The sequence below is a fragment of the Haemaphysalis longicornis genome, unplaced genomic scaffold (genome assembly GCF_048455015.1).
Source record: "Haemaphysalis longicornis isolate Haplotype H1 unplaced genomic scaffold, Haemaphysalis longicornis Haplotype H1 scaffold_14, whole genome shotgun sequence".
In the NCBI taxonomy this organism is placed as follows: Eukaryota; Metazoa; Arthropoda; class Arachnida; order Ixodida; family Ixodidae; genus Haemaphysalis; species Haemaphysalis longicornis.
The window spans coordinates 29843943-29866521 of record NW_027526245.1 but is presented as its reverse complement, the minus strand read 5'-3'; the positions used below and the strand labels follow the sequence as shown (position 1 = coordinate 29866521).

Genomic DNA, 22579 nt, shown 5'->3' with positions numbered 1-22579 from the left:
AAACGACTCCCACAACGATTTTCCAAGCGACGTCACTTGAATCCACCCACCTGGCTCTACAAAGAGCGAAACAAGCGATTCTGCCAGCCGTTACCTGGAATTCGCAAGGGCGGAATCCCAAACGCAGGAGCGTCGGCCATGGCCGGGCTAGAGCGGAGGACAACGCCGCCGCTGTAGCCTGGCTTTCACTCGGAAGTGAGAGAAAGTGGAGAGGAGCGTCTTTCGAAGGGTGAAACAGCGGAAGCCATCCATCCTGATGTGCTACCTTAGGGCTACACTACCTCGTGACACAAGCGCAGGCACTGAAAAGATTTGGCATGTGAGCTCAGTGATTCCCATTTATACAGATTTCAACTAGTTCGTTTAATAATTAGAATTGCCAGAAAGTTGAGGGAACCTTTATAATCGCTCTTTATCATATCCAGTTGCTCCTTTCTCATTTGGTAATACCTCTTAAAACACAACCGAATTGGTATTCACCAATTTAGTAAACGTAGTCCCATTCGTGCAAGCAGTGTGCAAAAACGTAGCGTTTCTGTGGCGGCCAGATGTCTGTATGTGGTCTCTACATTTCGTTTTCCCTCGCTGCAAAACAATCCTTAGCATATTTTAGCCGTACGACCCCTTCATTCCGTCGGGTCAGGGATACCCAGCAGGAGCTGTCAAGTTAATCAAGCCGTGTGAAGAAAGCGCGCAATGCACGCGAAGCAGCGCCACAATAGGCCCAAAAGAACTGTCACCACGCCACCGACCCGCCCGCCGGTGTGAGCGTGTCGGCGAGTCGTTGGGACAGCACCTGCTTGCGGGGAACGCTGGGTAATTGCGCCCTATCACCGCGCCACCTACACGTGTTCCGTGAGTGATAAGCGCCCTCCCTATCCCCAGCCGCGTTGGGAGTTTCTTGTCCCGCAGGTCACGAAAGAACCGTTGGCCGGAGGAGGTAGCAAGCTTTGCTTTAAACACCACCCCAACTAGGGACTCTTTCTGCGTGATCATCGCCTACGGCGATTCACGCGCATTGACGAGCCCCAGGCTGAACAGTAGCGCAAGCGTTGTGATGAACGCGTGTTTTCTGCTTATTATTGAAACAAGTATAACAAAAATATCGCCTCAAGAATGAACTTCCCTAGCGTGAAAGATCTGGGCACTGGAACAAAAGGTCCCATTCAACCGGAGAACCAGCGCGTACATCCTGATTGTATTTGAGGTCACTAGACGCCTGCCACCCTGGGACTGTTGGCATTGAAAACTCTTTGGTTGGCGCTAACCCATCATTGACCACTTGGATCGGCTTCACTTCCCTCCTGCTTCATGCTTATGTGAACGACAGTAAAGACGTACGACCTCGTCATTGCTAAGTGTTCTGCAGTAGCATACAGTGCCACATAGGTCCTCGAGAACCAGTTAACGGGACTCAAATTTTCAGCGGACAGAAAATTTCACACGGGTGCTACTCCCGAAGTTTCAAGAGCGCGCTTGTACCAGATCAGACAATTCAAATGCATATACTTCGAAGAAAAAAACAATTTGCAGTCTTGATTCTCTAGAGACTTTTTTTTTATCACTTCATGACTCTGTTGTGTTTCATGCAAGATATTACCGCAATTATTTATAGCCCGCCGGTCTTAAAAAGTCCACGTCTCGTATTTCTCGGTTAAGACATGACCACAATACACGACCAATCATAAGCTCTAAAGCCGGAGCTCCAAGATGAGATTAAGGTGCAATGTTCTCGATTCACATCAACTTTCAAGAAATGCGTGCTCACAGCAATTTTTCTTCAATGATGCTCACTTTCAAACTGCCTAAATTGCGACCACAATCTTCTTGCCAACCACTTGAGTACGTCACCACAATACTGCTGACAAGGCCATAGTTTGGGCTTTGTAGCTGCAAAACCACAAAAAAAAATCCCGGGCCATCTCCACTAGCGTGAAACCTAGGGAGGGGCGAAGCATGCAGTGTATAAGTGTATTCTGCCACCTTGGCGTTTTTGCCAACAGAAATGACACCATTAATGGGTACAGGTATACAGCTTTTCTGTAAAAGCGCCTTGTTTTTGAAACACCACCTCTCTAGCACAAGGCGTAAACGAGTGTCCCGGTTTTTAGTGCGCATTAGGAAGCGTTCGATCGCGAGGCGTAAACGATTGTCCAGGTGTTTTTTTAGTACGCGTTACATTCTAGCGTGAGGCGTAACCGAGCTTCCTGGTCTTTTAGTACCGTGACTACATGAGACGACGACTACTACGAGGACAGGAGACGTCAAGAGCCCCGGCCCCTAGGGCACTTCGACCATAATAGTGCAACATGGTTTAGATTAAGGTGATAGAGAGCACTCAACCTTGGCTTTAACGTCTGAAAATGTTTGTGCTGCTGAGCCCAAGGACGCGGGTTCTATTCCCGGCCGCGGTGGCCGCTTTTCTGATGGAGGCGAAAAGCGAAAACTGCCGTGTGTTGGACATTTTGGCGTACGTTAGAGACCCCGGGTGGTAAAAATATTCTGTAGCTCTACACTACTGCGCACCTCATCGCTTCTGTAGCGCCGCCGTATCAAAGCCTACAATAAATCAATAAATCAATTTTTGAAAGTTTGAAAAAAATTCGAACGGCGCCTCATTTGGCAAAAAATTGACTTTCAAATTATACCAAAATGGGTTACCTGGCTGCAGTAGCGTGCTTTTCTGAAATTTAACCGTCTTGACCAGATAAAATAAAATTGACACGAAGATTGAACAAGAATGGAAGATTACACTGAAAAATTTGAACTGCCTAGACGGTTTAAATGCAGAAGAAAAAGGCGCCGCATTTGGCCAATTTTCAGAAACCTTTTCCATTCGGGAATTTTTAATTAAAAATAATTCGCTCTGCAAGCCGAACGCGAATGCGTTAAATCATTTGAAAGTATGCAAAGTCTTCACATAAAAAACTACCACCTCCCCTCGCGGGAACCCCTGTGTAGATGCGACGCATAGGGGGTTCACGTTGCAGCGTTGGACAGCGGAGGAACGGCGCTGGAACGAAGGAGCGGAGCGGCGCAGGCACCGCGTTTTATAGCGCGCATAACGGTGAGGGGACGCGCCGGCGCCAGTGCGTCTGCCGCGGCTATGACGCAACACAATCCAACACAATCCACTTTAGTCCAATCCAATCCAAATCCAATCCAATCCAATCCAATCCAAGCCAAGCCAAGCCAAGCCAAGACAAGCCAATCGACGCCAATCCAATCCAATCGAATCCAATCCAATGCCCCTCGCGAGAGAGTGTTCGCTATCGGAGAGGAGAGAGAGTGAGCGGCGGAGGCGCAACTGGCGCGGCGAGATAATGGGGGAGGGGCGGACAACGCCGACGACGACGACGGATGCAGGGACAAGGCGAGTGAATGAGATGCCTTCGCATCTCATTCGCAAAAATAACTATGGCGATAGCTGCAGTAGTTTTTGTTTGATAGTAGTAGACGTTTCAAATGTTCCGCGAGCCGCTCAACGCACCAGTGACCAGATGACACTGGAAATTTTTTGAAGGCAAACTTTTAATGTGCCATAAAATAACTTGAGATATGGTTCCTTCTGTGCACAAGGAGCCATAAATAATATTTTCGTAAAAATTAAAGATGTCGACCGGATATGCCTGTACCATCTCTCGTGAAAACACCCACAAAAGAACTCTTCCCCCGAAGATCAACATCTCCCCTACAATGACTCGAAGCTTCAATAGTACCCAGCCCTTCACATCGCGTACGGTGCTGAAGTGCACGGGTAGTGCACTCAAGCACGGCTCTCCTCTGTCGAAAGTTTCTGAAAACTGTACCGCGGTTCTTATACCCTGCGGTGAGTCATTCTGTTAGTAGCGCGATTTGCGCTCATTGGTGAAGCAGTTTCCAGGCAACCTCCATAGTTCATGCAACAGATCTGAAATGTGTGTCCTGGCCGATCGGCAGCCAAAGACACCAAGGAATGCCCTATTGTTGTGCATGTAGTAGGCCAATCTTTAACTGGGGTCCGGGAGCGGCGACTTTTCATGTGTCAGCGCCGTATGACGGATGCCAAGTAGCCAACATGGCGATATTGAATGCATGCTCAGAACCCTCCCTCAACTGGACCCGCCGTACTGATAGGCTGTTCCGTCTTAAGATCGTCGTAAGATGAAGAAATGGCAGCTCGCGCACGCTAGTTAAAGCTTTTGCCACCTGTACATATAGTAGGGAATTAGGTACGGCTACAGAGCAAGTGGTCGTTCACCGGCTCTGAAAGGGAGGACGTATCTCTTTATACAATTTTTTTAAAGCAAAACTTTCTACGCCATAGTGACGGCAATATTACTCGAGAACGCGATACAGGAACGCGAACTTCACAAAATGGGTTTCACACGGGCACATCAACCATATATCACACACAATGTGATGGTGCCTTCGCACCGCCGGTGATGGTTGAATACCTTCTCTAAGCAGGGTTGCACTTGGCTTTAGACTTCGGTGGTGTGTGGTTGGACGCTGGTGGCGAGGGTTCGGACATTGGTTTGGCACTTGGCTGAGTTGAATTTGACTTTGGCAGTTTTGTTGGTGTACTTTGGGAGAGTGGATTGCGAACTTTGGCTTTGACTAAAGTTGCAATGCAGAAAGCTTCGCGTTTCAACTACCTTTCTCTTAAGAAAAAAACTTTGACTTTTTCGCTTCTTTCAGCACACGCTCACTGAAGAAACCAAGTCAAAAACTTTTTAATAGCCGTTTTCGCAGCTTAGGCGGAACAATTCTGTCGACAAATAACTAAATATCGGCCACGTCTATGCTCCCTTCGCTGCAAGTGACCTCGAAACAATATGACATTTCCACCACCCCTTCCAATTACCGCCCCTTTACTCAACTTCTATACATCCTCCTCTCCATGTATATCGGAACAATTCACCGAACATTAAGAACGTTTAACTGCTTTTAGTGTGCAATAAATTCCTGCAATACGTTCTAAACTTGCGAAGTGGAGATGTGCTTGTGCGTACCTCGTGAGGCAGGAAACGGAAAGACATAGATGGAACGCCGGCGTAGTGGCTGAAAGGCACGTTATCAGACATGGCGTCCATTGTTTCAGGCCTGCATGAAATAAAAGGCAAGCGACAACAATTTTACGCAAGTTTAGTAGCAATGTTGATGCATAGATTAGACCTATCTACTTATAAACAAACCCACGCCCGTGGTCAAGCAACAGGTATGTGTGGTCATCTACGATGCATAATGAGCCTAGCGCTTCACGCCGGGCTTGGTATCTAGCTCGCACGTTCCAGTACCGTCCAGTGCGGTCAACATGTATACCGCCAACAATTACTGGTGTTTATGATCGGGTTGACGGCGTCGAATGCGGTCTTAACAGTGATTGGAGGTTAACCTCTTCTGCACTTTCCAACTTGTCTCTCATCACCACTAACCCTGTCCACGTACCCTCAACCAGTCAGAATCCACCGTTTCACCCAAGCTTTCAAGGACACCCCACTTCTCTGGCAGACGTTGCTCTGATGTAGTGCTCAAAATTAGAATTTCCCCTCGATCTGGCCCTCATTTCAAATTTTTTCTGCCGGCTTTCTTCTTCCACATGACCCCTGTTGCCAACACCCGCACACCATTGCCACCGCCACTTGCGGCCGACCGGGTGACATACGAACTAGGCGCGTAGCCGCGATTTTTTTCGAGGTGGCTAAGATTGTTCTCTAGCCACCCCCATCACGAAAGAAAATAAAGCGCGGTAGTTTGCAAGTGCCCTTCAAGGCTAAACAAAATAGGTTTGGCTTTATTTTAGGTGCGGACTAACTTAGGACCGCACAATGGCCGTCCGTGCCCGTGCGCATAGTGTTTCCAATGGCACAAAATCACACAGGCACCGTAAAGATCCGATCGTATGTCTGGTAGACCAGACAGAGTTAGTGTAAGTCGTTTTACCCATTGGGCTACGACCGTGACTTAGTACCCGAGAGTCAAATGGCTTACTCCCTCGCATATAACGGTGCGGAGTACCTTAGGACCTCCTAATGTCCGTCCGCTTCCATCCCTGCGCACACCATTGTCAAGCGAAAATCAAGCGAAATTATGTTTGAGCAGTGAGTTGCAGTTTCATTTAGGGAATAATCAAGGAGCAACTCACGGCTCAAATCGAATGACGATCGGGGCGCAAATCGGATGTCACTCGGGGTGCAACTTGGATGTCATTTCGAGTCCCCGTACTCCGCACCCTCGCCATCATCCACGGTATAGAGATGTGCAGTAACAATTATAACAATTTTATCGCGAACTTCCAGGGAATAATCGACATACTAAATAAAACAAATGAAGCATCGGCAACTCCCCCGCCAGTTTTCGACGATTTCTTTGGGACATCACAGGATCTTGTTTTTTGATGAGCGAAAAAAACAGCGCGAAGAACGGGACAAGGAAGGACAAACGGACGAAGCGCTGTCCGTGCAGCGCTTCGTCCGTTTGTCCTTCCCTGTCCCGTTCTTCGCGCTGTTTTTTCGCTCATCAAAAAATGTACCAACCAGCCCAAATTTCCACCTTGTTGAAGGATCTTGTTGGTACGATTGGCGCCAAACGACCTAAGCCAATGCCAAGAAACACGATTGCGCGATTGTACAGGGGCCTCTAATTCTGTTGTAGTCATATCATTTGAATCATAACGTGCAGTTAACACACTCATTGGTACATTTTTGCCATGGCCTGTTTTACATCCCCCCTAGCCACAATACGGCACTGCCACACGAAATGTGAAACTGCGTGATATTTTTATTTGCATTGTTGTAAAACGTCTTCCGTGGCTGGAATGGAGCTGAGTTTCGAAAGAATAGTTCTTTTAAATTGAACAAAGTTGCATGTCGTCTACATCTGGCCCTTTAAATGTCTCTCCCACAATATTGGTGTCGATTATGATGTTATTTAGTGCAGGGTGACTTTGCAAACTGGGCCGCAATTCGCATACCTCGTTGTACAAATCTGGGAGAGCGTTTCGGGACGTATACTGCACCCACCGGTACCTTGTGCAGGCACTACACTAAAAGGCGATAGTTCCATGTGATTACTTGTTTATTTCAACGTGTATAATACGATTAGTGCGACACCCACAATAAAAGGACGTTGGCCATAGGAATACCATTTATTTTATTTACTTCTTGTTCGAATGCAGTAAACAAAAGGAGAATGTTTTGTGTATAAGCGTCCTACTCCCGTACAGCAGCGCCCAGTGCAAGGGCAATTGAGCTCATTCTGCTGAGTCTACATCAAATCTATGCACTTACGTTGTGTGTAGCTCTCGGCGTGTCTTAAAAAACTAAAGGGCATGAATTCTGAGCGCAAGAGGCATTATATCACTTTCAGCAAATACCAACCCAACCCTAGACACACAAGCATAACGCACAAAAACAGCGCTGTTAACGGTGGAAATTTGTCAAGCTATACAAGTTGAAATTTCCGCTCCTCTTTTGAGTTTCTAACGCACTTCATCTCGTAGCTTCTATCAGTACTCCGGAACGACATAAGAAGCTGCTGCTTTGAACATCGTTAATCTCGCTGACAATCCGGTACAGCCCAAATGTCCAGTCTGCTGTAACGAGCTCTCCATTAAAGTTCTGAAATAGCTACAGTATTCTTTGTCAAGATTTCAATGTTTCGTGAATAAATACCCGTAGTCCGCCTGAAGGCATATACTAACCAGTAACTCTTCTGGGGTGGATATCCCCTTTAGGTGTACGTACTGCTCTTAGATAAAGTAGAGCAATTCACTGCAAAGTTACCTATTCAATGGCCTATCTGAACTTTAAATTTTGCAAAAAAATATCGCAAAGTTAGCGGTGCCTGATCATACTCATGCGGTTAGGAATGTTCTGTGCAATGCGAGCAAAACCTTGCTGCATTTGTGATTTTGTCGTGAGATCTGACTTGGGAACTATAAAGAAATCTTAATATTTGCTTTCAAACACTAGGAGAGGACATACCTCTTAGCGGACACATGCGCTTCATTGTTCAGCCGAGCACACACTGCTGCTTTTACAGCTAAACGATAAAACTGCCCTTTGCAGTGTGTGAGCATAGGCGGCTCTGTAATGCAGAGGACGCATACAAATTTTGTATTTTTTGTTAGTGATGCCGAAAATGGAAATTTCGTTGGGTACCTCCTTCGTCCACAAGCATAAATAGCAGTATTGGGCATCTGTACATAGCCAGAAATTCCTTTGGGCAAGGGTCGATGCTCCAAACGAGTCAGCATTTTGTTCCCCGCAATTCATCAAGAAAATACGCCTAATGACTGGGCCAGGCCTACATAAATGCTAGACTACCGTATTACAGGATGAAATGGCCACTAATGGCGCAGTTAAAGCATTCCCTTTGTTGATAGCGCCCGTGAAATTCAAGCTGAAACATGGTTTCAGCCTACGACCCAAGAGATTGGCTAAAAATAGAACAGTTTTTAGTGATAATTCACCTGTCAATTTGTTTACTTTAGTAATGCTGACGATTGTTCACAAATCCCTGCAAGCGACACAGAAAACATTTTAGAATACATAAGTTACAGTTGGGGATCCAGGCAGATTCACATCATCACGCACCCGGGAGGGTGGAGGGAAGGGGCTTGTGGTCTCTCTATAGCCTGTTTTTCTTTAACTACGGCATTTTTTTGTCATTTCAGACTGATTGAGCATTGAAAGAACTCTACTTTTGCGCCAACAAGACTTAAAACAAGCCCATAAAGAGTTAAAGGAAAAATCTTCCACACAGACACTACACCACTACGAACGTCCTTCACCTGCGGATGCTGCTATAATAATTTTAAAATTGTTTGATTAATTGAAGGGCTTAACGCGCATACGCAACGCTCGCAATGAGGCGCGCCGTAGTGGAGCGCTCAATATCAATTTTGACTATCTGGGGATCTTTAACGTGCGCCAAAATCTCGCACACACGGGAGTTTTTGGTTTTCACCTTCATCAGAAAACCGGCCGCCGCGGGCGGTAATCGAACCCGCAACCTTGTTCTCAGTGGCACAGCGCCTTAGCCGCTGAGCCACCGCGGCGGGTGAAATTTTAAAATCAACTGTAGCAATGAATACAATGGATACGCGGGTCGGTATGAAACGCGGTAACAAAAAGGCACACCATGCGACAGCGGCTACCTGACATGGAGTAGCGTGCCTGTAAAATGAAACTAATGATGATGGTTGGATTTTTATTGGCGCAAGGCCAGCTGGGGCAAAGAGGGCCAAAAAAAAGTGTATAAACGAAAATAGTGGCTACTAAAGCAACAATAACAATAAAATCAATTAACGGCAATGGTGATGGCTGGTGTTAGGGCCAGTTTTGATTGCGCGTGATAGCCAATGAGGTTTAAAAAGTTAACATCAGATAAACATTTAAAAACGCGTTGCACAGAAATCATGGCATTGTCAACCAAAAAAAACGAATGGTGTAGCGGAATGTGTTGTCTGTATAGTTCCTTGAAGTGTCTGTGTCTTGTTGTGTCGAGTGCCTTGCATGTGATTCGGATGTGGACTATGGATATTCCCTCCCAACACCTGCTACACACGGGCCTTGGAGAGCTAGTGAGCAGGTGTGAGTGTATGGCCTATCCGCAACGTAGCTAAGGTAACTCCAATGTGTCTGTTGTATGAGTCAGTTGTGTATGATCACGAGTGTGGTTTTATTACGTGTAACTTGTTATCTGTCTGTTCACTCCAGTGTGTTTGCCATGTGTTGCGAAGTTGGTGTCTGATGTGTGGCTTCATGTCTGTGTACGGCACTGTTGCTATCTCCACTGTATTCAAGAGTGTAGCAGCAGTGGCCATTTAATCTGCGGTTTTTTTGCCGGCTATTCCACAGTGTTCAGGAACCCAACATATTGTTATTTCAAGACTTGAGGCGTATGCCGACATAAGGGCCTTAAAAACAAGATTGATTATATAATTTCTTTAAAGTTTTCTTGACCAGAACGCACGTACAACGCTAAGAGAATCCGTCTACACTATGGACTTAAAATTTGATGTTGGACACTGTGATGTAAAACAAGTAAACTGCCGTGTGCTTCATCCGCAAAAATTCTGTTGTGGGAGTTCATTCTTTTTGCCACGTTAAAGTGCGGTCCACAAGACACAGCATCAGCTGTCTTTGATGTGTCGCAGTAAAACTCTGCACACTGGTGCTTATCCTGCAGGAAGACGAAATGCTGCACAATAGCAGCCCTTGGTGCCCTGTTTTTGTCGAATTGCACAAATGACAGATCACAAGAAACAGCCCTGAGTTGCCTTGGTGCAATAAAATCAATGATGGGTGTCTTGTGAATGTGTGAAAATGACACTGCAAGCTCAGATGCCTCTGCTCTCACTCTGACAGGGAACGGCATGGGAATAGATGGACGGTTTAAAAAGATCTGCTGTGAGGATGCATCATGAATGGTCGAGTAAGAAGGAGGATTAGTCATAGACATGATTTTAGAGGCATAGAACAATTCCGTGTATATTCTCTGGTGATACAGGAACCATTTGTGACACTCTGCATGGAGGCTTTATAAAGGGCTGGTGCGAAAGGCGCCACAAGCAATGTGAAGCCCCAAATGCAGACCGGGTCAAGCGTTTTAAGTGCCGTATTCGTTGCCGACCCATACATGAAGCTGCCTTAGTCCAAGCGAGATCCTACCAGTGCAGTATAAAGACGCAGGAGGAGCTGCTTGTCGGCACCGTACGATTGGTGCGAGATGACGTTAAAAATATTCATAGTTTTTAGACATTTTTGCTTAAGCATTTACAGATGTGAAAGGAATGTTAGTTTGTTATCGAATATTAGGCCTAACAATTTGTGCTCTTTTTTAACAGGAATCGACACGACGTTCATAGTAATGTCAGGGTCCACATGGATCCGCCGCACACTGGTGAACACACCGTAAGTACATTTTCCGGGGTTCAGTTTAAAACCATTTGTGTCCGCCAGGCCAGCAAGTTTGTTCACGCCGAGTTGGACTTGACGTTCACAGATTGGCATATTACATGATTTAAAAGATATTTGGACATATTCTACATAAACTGAACAAGAAATGGTTGGTGGCAATGCCTTATGGAGCGAGTTCATCTTCACTATTAAGAGTGTGCAGCTCAAACCACCACCTTGAGGCACTCCATTTTCCTGAAAATGTACATGAGAAAATGCACTACCAATTCTTACACGGAAAGTTTGTTCAGACATGTGTGTTTGTTGCCCCTTGAGTTTGGGTATTCGTGTCCATACTTTTCGTGTGTCTGCGTAGGAGTTTATTGATCTTACGAATGAACGGCAACTGTCTCGTTTGGCCTCAGGCCGCACATGTTTTCCTAACGCCTTGGCCCGTTTGAACAAGAGCAGGTTACCCGACGTGGGGTACCGACGGAGGATACCCCCCGCCTTGTTCTGGGCCTCTCGCGATCGCCTACAGTCCTCATTCCACCACGTTCTCCGCTAATTGCGCGGAGCACCAGAGGCGTGGGGAATGGACTTTTCGGCGGCATCGAGGATGTGCGCCGTGAGGAGTTGGGTAGCTTCTTCAACATTTAGGTGTCCAATAGATGTGTGGTGTAGTTTGGATGTCTGTGTAACTGTATTCCAGTTAGTTCTTGCTTCATTGAACCTGTTGCTGGAAGATGCACTGCATGGGCCTTTACCTATATACGTTAGGGAGGTGGGGAAGTGGTCACTACCATAAGGGTCCATGCCCACACCCCACTCAAGACATGAAAAGCGAATAGCAGAACCAATAGCCAAGTCAATCTGTATGTGTTGTGTCCCATGTCATGGTATGTAGGCTGTTTATTGTTAAAAAGGCACGCTCCTGAAGTAAGGAATTTATTTATCAGGCGACTTCGGCCATTCGTGCGAGAAGAGCCCCAAAGAGAGTTGTGTGCGTTAAGGTCGCCTGTAAGGATGTATGGTTCGGGCAGTTGGTCAAGCAGCGCCTCGAAGTCAGAGGTCCAAAGTGCAACATCAGGAGGAATGTATATGGAGCATACCGTTATCAACCTATAAAATATTCTGACGCGTATTGCTACAGCCATAAGGACAGTGTTCAAACTGACAGGGTGGCATGCTAAAGATTTCCGGGCGATCATGGCCACACCGCCAGAAGAGTGTGTGCAGCCACCCTTGTCCTTTCTGTATATCAGGTAACGATTGAAGAAATTTGTGTGTTTGGAATACAAATGTATTTTTGGATGCACATTACACTTGGGGGATTAGCATGCAGAATCTTGTACACGTCGTCTAGATTATTCAGAAGGCCTCTGCAATTCCATTGAACAATATTTTCTCTTCCCATTATTAGGTGTTCACAGCTATTGCAGTATGACTATTTATGTACGGTCTTTCGGGAATTGGACTCTTGGAAGGCGTTTTTTAACCTTGTCTTGAGGTTTAAATGGAGGGACCCGCTCCTTCCGCGTCGAAACTGGCAGGAAAGATCCCACATCTATGTCATCATCAGATTTGGAAGGGGTAGCCGGCGTACCGGACTCCCCGCACTTGGCACCCTTTCCGGTGCCCTTCGTTCGATCCGCGACCGCCGAGAGCGTCAGGAGCGCCCCGGGTGGCACAAGCGGTGTGGTGGGAGTGGGAACTACTGCAGTTTCCTCCGTCTCCATCTCCTCCGTGGCCTCGTGTATGCTTTGGGCCGGTGGAGAGGAGGCCATGGATGCAGTGGCATCTCCAACCGACGTGGTTGCCACCACAGCCGCTGCGGGCTCAGCGAGCGGTGCGGAGGCAGTTTGGGCTGCCCGAGACAGCCCGGTGGGGGGCAAAGTCCTACTCGCGGTACTGGATTCCCGCCGAAACCAGACGCCGCTCCACCCCCCGTCGAGCTGCGTCGGCGTACCTCCCCAGGGGGTAAGAGGCGAACCTCTTTGGCGCCTCTGGGTAGGTGCTGTTCTCGGCGAGCTTAACGTTGATTATCTGCTTCTCCTGTTTGAACTCACATTTTCGCGACTACGCTGCATGGGGTCCCTGGCGGTTGGCACTAGTGAAGGTTTCGGATTCACAGATTTGTGAAGGACAGTCATGCTGGCCGCACTTAGCGCATGTAAGTCGACCACGGCAAGAGTTTGTGCCATGCCCTACCCATTGGCACTTAAAGCAGCGCCGTGCGTTCGGAATGTACGGGCGGACAGAACAATGTATATAACCGGCATTTATAGATTCTGGAAGGGTGGATCGATCGAAGGTCAGGATAATGTGCTTAGTTGCAATCTGTTTGTCATCGCGGCGTATGGATATGCGCTTTACAGCTGTGACAACTCTGATTGAACAATATTTTCTCTTCCCAGGGAGAAACCTTCCAAAAAGGTCGGCATCGGTTTCGGAAATGAGATCTGCCTCAGAGATCACACCCTGAGAGCTGTTGAGGCTGCGGTGGGGTGTGTCCGTGATCTCCAGATCTGCCATGCGGGTTCGTTTTAAGAGGATTGTAGATTGCTGCGGAGTTTTTACTTCAAATAGCACTTCGCGTGTTCGTAGTTTTTTTTGCCTCAAAATATTTGCCAATGATTCCTTCAAGGAACGTGGAGACGAAGAATACAGACTGCGAGGAGATGGGTTTCGATTTATCTACTGATTCAAGGACCAAAAGACGGGGATAGTTGTCACGTTTTTGAATGTTCATGGTTGGTAGGAATGGGAAGGAAACTTCTGTGCGGCCGCTTTTCGGTGGCCGATCACGTTTTTTCACGGGGGGAGGAGGGGTTGAATTATCCATATGTCATAGGAAAAAGCATGGAGACAGGGGTACTTTCTTCGTCATCCTTACCCTGATAGCTAAACAGGTCCAGGAGCTCCCTGCCTGGTAAACAGAGAAGGCGTCCATCCCCCGGAGCTTGACCTGGGCTCCGACGGCCACCGTTTGTGGTTTCTGCCCTTCGCCTTAAAACACATCGTCACGGATGGGCACAACTTATGTATGGGGGCTCGGGGTTCACGGTGTCGCATATACCGTCACCAAAATTACTCAGGGTGCCCCCTTCGGGGTAAAATCAAACTACTAAAAATTGCAGTAAGAACAGATATAATTTTAACTCTTCATGCAGTGATAATAACACTCTCCTGATGCCCTCTGAATATCCCCTCTCAAGCTTCGTGCGCTATAAAAAATTTTGGCATTTATAAGAGTTGCATTTAGGCTTTGCCTCATTCAAAGTTACCTATCGGCTTCATTGTGCGCGCTTTCTTTCGACAACCAATTGCAACACAAACAGTGCATTCCAAATAAACCGAGATGCGAATTTTCTCGCTGGCAGACACAAAAGTTTCTCTGACACCCTGAAACAATTCCGAACTGAATATTTCAATATCAAAAAATTCATAATTGATGTACACCGCGCAGCTTAAGGGCCAATGCAACCTCAATCGTCATAACCACATCAGTGATCATGCAACGATAAATCAGTGGAATAAAATGACTTACAATGTGAGGCCTCTTTTGTGTGCTGGCACTCCGAGCATGAGAATCGCAAAGCCACGGCAAGTATTCAGGCCTCTGAACATGCACTGCTCTCGCCGGCCGCCGCGCAGAAAAAAAGCGGCCGTGGACGCAATGTAGGACGTCAGTTGTGACAGAGCCCGCTTCAGCGCCAGCGCAACAAAGCTCCTCAACACAGGGACCCTCCAAGCCACCGAAGAAATCATAACGACAGACCGTCAGCACCAACTACTACTACAGCTAAAAAGAAATTCTGCAAAAAATCAGAGAATTATCTACTAATACGTAGCATTCTTGTGCCGCTTGTCTTGCGTGTGAATTTTTTCCAGCCAAATTTTTGCGTTTTCTCAATCCTGTCCAACCAATTACCTCCATTTACGCTGTTATAACTATTAGCAGTGGAAGTTTCGCGAAATCTGCATTACTGTGGAAATTCAGAGCGTTACACGGTTCGCATTTTCCGTAGTGTTTATATTTTTCCCATTTTTTATTGTTTCAACATTTCTTCTACAAATTATCTCAGTTCCGTTAATATAATAAACGTAGGTGGAACTTCCGTAAAATCTGCATTATTTGGGAAGTGCCAAGCGCTGTACGTTTGGCAATTTTCCGTAATGTTTAATATTTTTCTTAACTTTTATCCTTGAAAATTTCTTTCAAACTGGTTATCTCGATTTGCATTGTTGTAACGATTACATTTTCAACCTTCGCGAAATATGCATTATTGTGGCCGTTGCACGGTTCGCCACCTTTCGTAATTATGTTATATTTTTCTTGTTTTTTTAGTTGTTCAAATTTCCGTTTCAACATTGATCTCTATTTACGGTATTATAACAATTCCAGGTAGAGAAACCCCCCCCCCCCCCCCTCTTCCCAGTGCAGCCACTGCAACGCCATGCTTAACCAAGAACACATATTGTTGGAATGCAAAAACACTTCAGCACTCGGAACGTATCACTCCAAGGAGTGGCTGGCTACCGCCTGCAATCACCGAGATCAACGGGACCTCGTGGCCTTCATCCGAAGTGATACCAGCAGCTGCCTGGACGGAGGCGGCTGACGGATGCGAACACCACCACCGCGATAATAAAAAAATCCCCCTCTCTCTCTCTCTCTCTCTCTCTCTCTCTCTCTCTCTCTCTCTCTCTCTCTCTCTCGAACATGGCCATTGGGATTTTGTTACTGTCGTGACCAGCGTCGGTTTGTGGCAGGTTCGGTGACCGTCGTGCCTTCACGTTTAGGATACACTGTGGAACTGGTTCGGCGAGCTGCAGCCTCTCCTTTTTGTAGCCCCGCTGTTCTCCAGCGGGTCGGAGAGTCGGAAGTGGACCTGAAGGAGCCCGAATGGGGAGCACAAAAATGAAATAGACTTCATATTATGCGATAACCCCGGCGTCGTGCAGGATGTGGAAGTGCTCGGAAGGGTAAGGTGTAGTGACAACCGCATGGTAAGATCTCGAATTAGGCTAGATTTGAGGAGGGACCGCAAAAAGCTAGTACGAAAGAAGCCGATAACTGAGCTAACAGTAAAACGTAAAGTAGAAGAATTCAGGATCGCGCTGCAGAACCGATATTCCGCCCTTAAATAGGAAGCCGAGCTTACGACACAGGAAGCCAGAGACAACCTTACACGCATTATCACGGAGTGTGCAGTAGAAGTCGGGGCACTATGGGTAGACAGGATACTAGTAAACTTTCACAGGAGACGAAAGATCTAATCAGGAAACGGCACACCATAAGAATCTCTACCGCAGCTGACAGAATAGAACTAGCCGAGCTCTCGAAGTTAATCAATAAGCATAAGACAGCTGACATACGGAAGTATAATATCGAGAGGATCGAATACGCTGTAAAGAACGGAGGTAGCCTGAAAGCAGTGAAGAGACGTCTTGGCGTGGGGAAAAATCAGATGTATGCACTTAAGGATAAGCAAGGCAATGTCATAACAAACAGGGATAAAATAGTCACAGTGGCCGAGGAGTTCTATAGGGATCTGTAGAGTAGCCGGGACATACAGGATAATGCCGAACGAGACAGTAGTTCAAAGGAGATAAGCATTCCATCAGTAACGACCGAAGAAGTAAGGAAGGCTTTGAAAGAAATGAAAGGGGGCAAAGCACCTGGTGAGGATCAGATAAGAGCAGACCTATTGAAGGATGGCGGAGAAATTGTACTTGAAAAACTGGCAAACCTGTATACGCAATACCTAATGACCGCAATGGTACCGGAATCTTGGAAGAACGCGAACATCATCCTAATCCATAAAAAAGGCGACATGAAGGACTTGAAAAATTACAGGCCGATCAGCTTACTGTCAGTCGTCTACAAGGTATTTACCAAGGTAATCGCTAACCGAATCTCTGCAACCTTGGATTTCAGTCAACCTAAAGAACAAGCAGGGTTCCGTAAAGGTTATTCAACATTGGACCATATTCACACGATCAATCAGGCGATAGAGATGTGCGCTGAGTATACTGAACCCCTATGTATAGCATTCATAGATTATGAGAAAGCATTTGACACGGTCAAAACACTAGCAGTCATTCAGGCATTACGGAACCAGGGAGTAGATGAGCATTATGTAAGAATACTAGAGGATATCTACAATGGGTCTACAGCTACCATCCTCCTCCATAGGGAGAGCAGTAAAATACCTATAAGAAAGGGTGTCAGACAAGGAGACACAATCTCTCCAATGTTATTCACAGCATCCTTACAAGAAGTATTCAGAACGTTGGATTGGGAACAGGTGGGAGTAAGGGGTAATGGAGAATACCTCAGTAACCTCAGATTTGCTGATGACGTTGCCTTGCTAAGTAACTCGGGGGAAGAATTGCAAAGCATGCTTTCCGCACTGGGCGAACAGAGTAGAACCGTGGGCCTAAAAATTAATATGCAGAAAACTAAAGTAATGATCAATAACCTCGGGACAGCACAGCAGTTTGAGATAGGTGGCGAGGCAGTGGAAGTGGTAAGCGAATATATCTACTTAGGCCAAGTTGTGACCCCAGATCCCAACCATGAGGCAGAGATAATTAGAAGGATCAGAATGGTGTGGGGTGCATATGGCAGACATTCTCAGATAATGAATAGCAGCCTACCATTGTCGCTGAAGGAAAAAGTGTATGACAGCTGCATCTTACCAGTACTCACCTACGGGGCAGAAACCTGGAGGCTCACTAAGCAACTCAGCGGGCAATGGAGCGGAAAATGATAGGTGTAACATTAAGGGACAAGAAGACAGCGGAGTGGGTCAGGGAGCAAACTGGTGTTAAAGACATATTAGTAGAAATTAAGAAGAAATGGACGTGGGCAGGGCATGTAATGCGAAGGCAAGATAACCGCTGGTCATTAAGGGTAACAGAGTGGATCCCTAGAGAAGGCAAGCGTTGCAGGGGGCGGCAGAAAGTTAGATGGGCAGATGAGATCAAGAAGTTTGCGGGTATAAATTGGTCACAGTTGGCACAGGACCGAGGTAATTGGAGAATAATGGGAGAGGCCTTTGCCCTGCAGCGGGCGTAGATAGGCTGGTGATGATGATGATGATGTTCTCCAGCTTCCTACGATAGGGGTAAATACCGCCGAACAAACCTGTCTAATCGTGCAAGTGAAAATGACTCTCTGCAACGCCGCTTTCAGAAGGGGAGGCGCAGTACGTGCAAAAGCACCCGCTCGGGCTCTACATAAACGTGAAAAGAAAGAACGTAGGGGTGACGCGCGGGCCGGAGGCACACTTTGCTGTGCATCTCATTCACAAAGGCCCTCTACCCACGCACAATATTCATCCAGCTAAACCCCACATTTGGCGCAATACGTAGGTGCATCGCTTTCTCCTGTTACGTTACAGGAGTGTAGAAAGTGTTCCAGCGCTGCGCGCACGTGGTTCTGCCTACACGTACGAATATCCTCTGTCCATTTTCGGGCCTTCGTCGTACCAGCCTTCACTCATCAATGGCAGCCGGCCCGTGCTTTTTTACGCCGCCAGTTAGTGCGGAAAACTGCTTGCTTCCCCAGTGACGAGTCAATCTCCTCCAGGATGGAAAGCTGGGCGCGTTGGTAATGCGACGCGGTTGGTTGGAAACAGCGCTTTAAAGCAGGACCACGAAGAAAAAAACCAGACAGGACAAGCGCTCGTCCTGTCTGGTTTTTTTCTTCGTGGTCCTGCTTTAACGCGCTGTTTCCAACTAACCATGTCAATCTCCTCTGCTAAAAACCACTCAGCCGGCCAATTATTCTGTGTGGCGACATGTCTCGCACAATGGGACACAACCATGGCGTCCCCTGCTCTGGCGTCCCCTAGGGTGCCATCGCCTTTGGGTCTGCACCCGTCCGCAATCATCCGGACTGAAGCACTTTCTTTTAAAAGGAAACGCGTATGCGTTGGACAGACAACTGGGCGTGAATGTTTCTAATAGCGGAACGTTCGAATTGTATGCGCCTTTGTTCACAGGCCGCGTACCAGGCCGCAGGGCGCGGGCAGAAAAAAATTCAGAGAGGGGGGCGGGGGTGGCGACGACGGGTCACCCCCGCCCACCTCCCCACTGGCATGAACGTATCATATGTCGTCATCCGCGTGAAGCTTTCGCGCAGAAGGCAACCCCAACTCGCGAATGGAGCCGTTGTCTTCTCAGGTGAAATAGTTAAATGCGGAGTAAGCTGGTATAAAAAAAAGGGAGGTTCCGAGAAATCAGGCATTGCTCTACCTTATTAGGGATTATAAAAAAGGCTGATGGGCGATTGAGATTATTGCTATTGAGAATGGGCTATTGATGGGCTATTGGGCTATTGAGGTACGGCCTTTGTTAAACTATGCCCTCACTGACAGTTTCTGCCCTACATCTCTTTAAAAGCCATGATTTTATTAATCAAAAAAGCAACCTCTCGTTTTAGCGTTTGGTTCTGCACATTCTTTGGAAAGTTAAATTGTGGTTCAGTGAGTTGTGAAGCCTGGTTTTATCACCCCTGTCTTCTATAAAGAAATGCAAGTTGCAATCAATACCTAACACGCATATCTGGACTGCCGTCGGAGGATAAATTCAAAGCCGCTTAGAGTAAACGGTGAAAAACAAAGATAGATGGGCAATGTTACCTAACAGGCGCCTGTGTTTTCAGAAACATGTGTACCTCCGGTAAAAGTAAAAAAAGAGGAACTAGTTGTTAAGCCTGCACTATGGAAGAGCGCAGAAGGAGGAACGGACGCAGCCAAGGAGTGCGATACGAGCTCTTTCTTGAGTGCGTTTATATATGGCGCTGGTGTTGCTCAATGCACAACGGTAAACACGGTTTTCTATTCGGTACGTAGCCATAAATCCACCCCACTGCGTTCTTGTCGACGGATTCAGTTAAAAATCTTTTTTACTAAGCACAAATGAATCATTTTAATATTTCATAGCCATAGCTGCTTGCTCTGCTGTGCCAGCAAAATATGGCAGAATTTGGGTGAGCTGTATCATCCACTGCACTGACTACAGCAACTGTAACGCTTATTTCAACATTTCTATTACAATGTTCGCGAAACTTTAAATAGTTTCTTATTAAACACTATTAAGATTACGCTTCCGTTAACTTTGGAACTTAGTCCAAAAGCGTACCTGTAAGTATCTAGCGGGTATTTTTAACCACACCTCTGTAATGAAACTTACTTTTGCCCATCGCAAGCCCTAAAGGTTTATCGTCGCTTCAAAGGGCTCTGCAGAAATTTGATGAAAGTATATTGGGATAGAATAGTTACTGTTAGCGTGGTATCAAATTTTAACGATTTTTTAACACAGCCTTCCAAAAGGACAGAATATTGTATCTGCCCTTATGGCCGATTTTCCCAACATTTTCAGAATCCAGAAGGTCACGTCCACTCTCTGTTTTGATAGGTGACAGAAATAAGTAGGAAGGTACTTAGTTCAACAGCATTGCCTCAGAATTCGCTTATGATTTTCTTCCATTCTTTAATTTGCGAGTGGACTGCATGTTCACCTATAAATAGAGCATTAATTTGTAAATACGTTTTTAGGAAAGGAATTCTACTGCAGTCCCCGAAATACAATTATACCTTACACTTCCTTATTATACCTTACAGGTATACTGTAAGGTATACCTTACAGTATACCTTACACTTCCCAGGTGCACGTCAATTACTGCCAGCGTAGTATTTTTATATCAGCGGATACCAAATGTCGCTGAGTTTTTTTTAGACTGCCTAAATCTAAGGATGCAATTTGAGCAAAGTGCGACCCGCCGCGGTGGCTCAGTGGCTAAGGCGTTGCGCTGCTGAGCACGAGGTCGCGGGTTCGATTCCCGGCCGCGGCGGCCGCTTTTCTGATGGAGGCGAAAAGCAAAAACGCCCGTGTGTACGAGATTTCGGCGCACGATAAAGATCCCCAGGTGGTCAAAATTAATCCAGAGCCCTCCACTACGGCGCGCCTCATCGCCTGCGTTGCGTCGGCGCGTTAAACCCCCACAATCAATCAATCAATCAATCAATCAATTGAGCAAAGTGCGACCCAAAAATACCAGCCTAAATAAATGAAGCTTCCGTAATGGTGCGCAATAAAAGAGTATTACTGTTGGGTTCGTAAACGAAGAATTTTCGCACAGAAACGTTTTCAATGTGCGTATACTACTTTCCCCCACCGCTGTATTCTTGCAGATACGCAAGTTCTATGTAGGAAAGAAATTTCTGCTTGACTCTACCAACACTGATTGGAAGAAGCACGAACAACGCGAATATCACAAAACATATCAAGCTATGAATGAACGCGATGAAACAATTGCGCCAGCTGACGCAACGTTACTAAAAGTAACCTTTCATGGCTCAAAACACCCACCTGACAACGGAAACGTTGCCGATGCGCTGCTCTTCGTGCTGCTGTTGCCAGACTTCGTAGAGCGTCATGTTAGGCTGTCTTGAGTCCGGCACCTGTGGCAAAATGTGTTGCGTCACGATCAGCCTCCGACTTCACAGCGTATATGTTCAATGATATACGAGCCTGTACCCGAGAAGCTGCTTCCACAGCGATCGTTTCTAGCGTCGGCCACGTCTTCGGCACCAGGAAGTCCCCTGAGCAGGAAGGCAGTTTGTCAAGTTCCGTATTCTTACTCACTCTAGTATAAATAAACGGCTATCAAACAAAGACGGAGGGTGGAAAGGTGACAACACATAGAGCGAGGCGTAAGCTTTGTATGCCATCCTACCGGGTTTCCAAATCCAACAGAATCAACAGCTGGTCTAGAGACGGCGCTGACTCTCAATGAAAACTTTATTCGGAAGAAAACACACATTTATACAATCACACACCGCACATGCCTCTAAACGTCATCACTAGACAGCGGTAGGACAGCAATCTTATCGTAGCCCACTCTCCCCAACGATAATCCCTCCCTTGCACATCCCCCAGGGATGTGCAGGAATAATCCACTTGTACATATCGCTCGGCACTGTAAGTTCCACGAGGAAAGCAGTAAAAAAATGCAACCCATTGTATAAGGACACGTGTATTCTTTGGCGCCATAATGACAAGTTGACAAGAGAGTTAGTGGAAACGTTTCATATACGAAAAAGTGAAGGAAAGTGCATTAGCCATGCTTCTGTGACACTGCACGATAAGGAATTTACTCTCCTGTCAAAGATTCCTTAGGTTGTGTCTTTTTTGGGGGAGTGGGGGGGGGGGGGGCGGGAGTGGGCTACGATAAGATTGTTGGCGTACCGCTGTGTAGTGATGACGTTTAGAGACACGTGTGGTCTATGATTCTATATATGTGTGTTTTCTTCCCAATAAAGTTTTAGTTGAGAGTCAGCGCCGTCTTCTGTCCCCTCTTTCTCGTCGTCGTGTTGTCAAGCGCTGTTTAGGATGGACGGTTTCCAAATTCAGTACCTATGCCTATAGATCTTCCCTGCCCGTTCAGTATCAGCACGGTTTATCGGCTTCTGCCCCTTGACTAAAGCAAAAGTGCTTCTTTTTTGTAATTTGGTGGCGTACAAAACATATACCATTTTGGCTTGCTTTCTCTACATTGAGAGCTTTTTCCAGGCCGTCGCGTTTAACACGTGAAAAAGTCTGCGCGCACTTGGCTCAAAATCAGGACGATTTCGCTTCATAGAATCAAAATACCGCTTTGATGACTACAGCTCACG

At 46.6% G+C, this 22579-nt stretch overlaps 1 protein-coding gene across 2 annotated transcripts in view; it reads right to left on the bottom strand.

The window, feature by feature from the left end:
- LOC144165221 (aminopeptidase NAALADL1-like) overlaps positions 1–22579 on the bottom strand; it is a 105068-nt gene that overhangs the window by 7103 nt on the left and 75386 nt on the right. For both annotated transcript variants that reach the window (XM_077695337.1, XM_077695336.1), the window contains 3 exons: positions 21441–21505; positions 21273–21364; positions 4995–5085 (listed from right to left, as the gene is read on the bottom strand). In XM_077695337.1, the coding sequence (XP_077551463.1) occupies positions 4995–5085; positions 21273–21364; positions 21441–21505 (248 nt within the window). The remainder of the gene's footprint in view (positions 1–4994; positions 5086–21272; positions 21365–21440; positions 21506–22579) is intronic.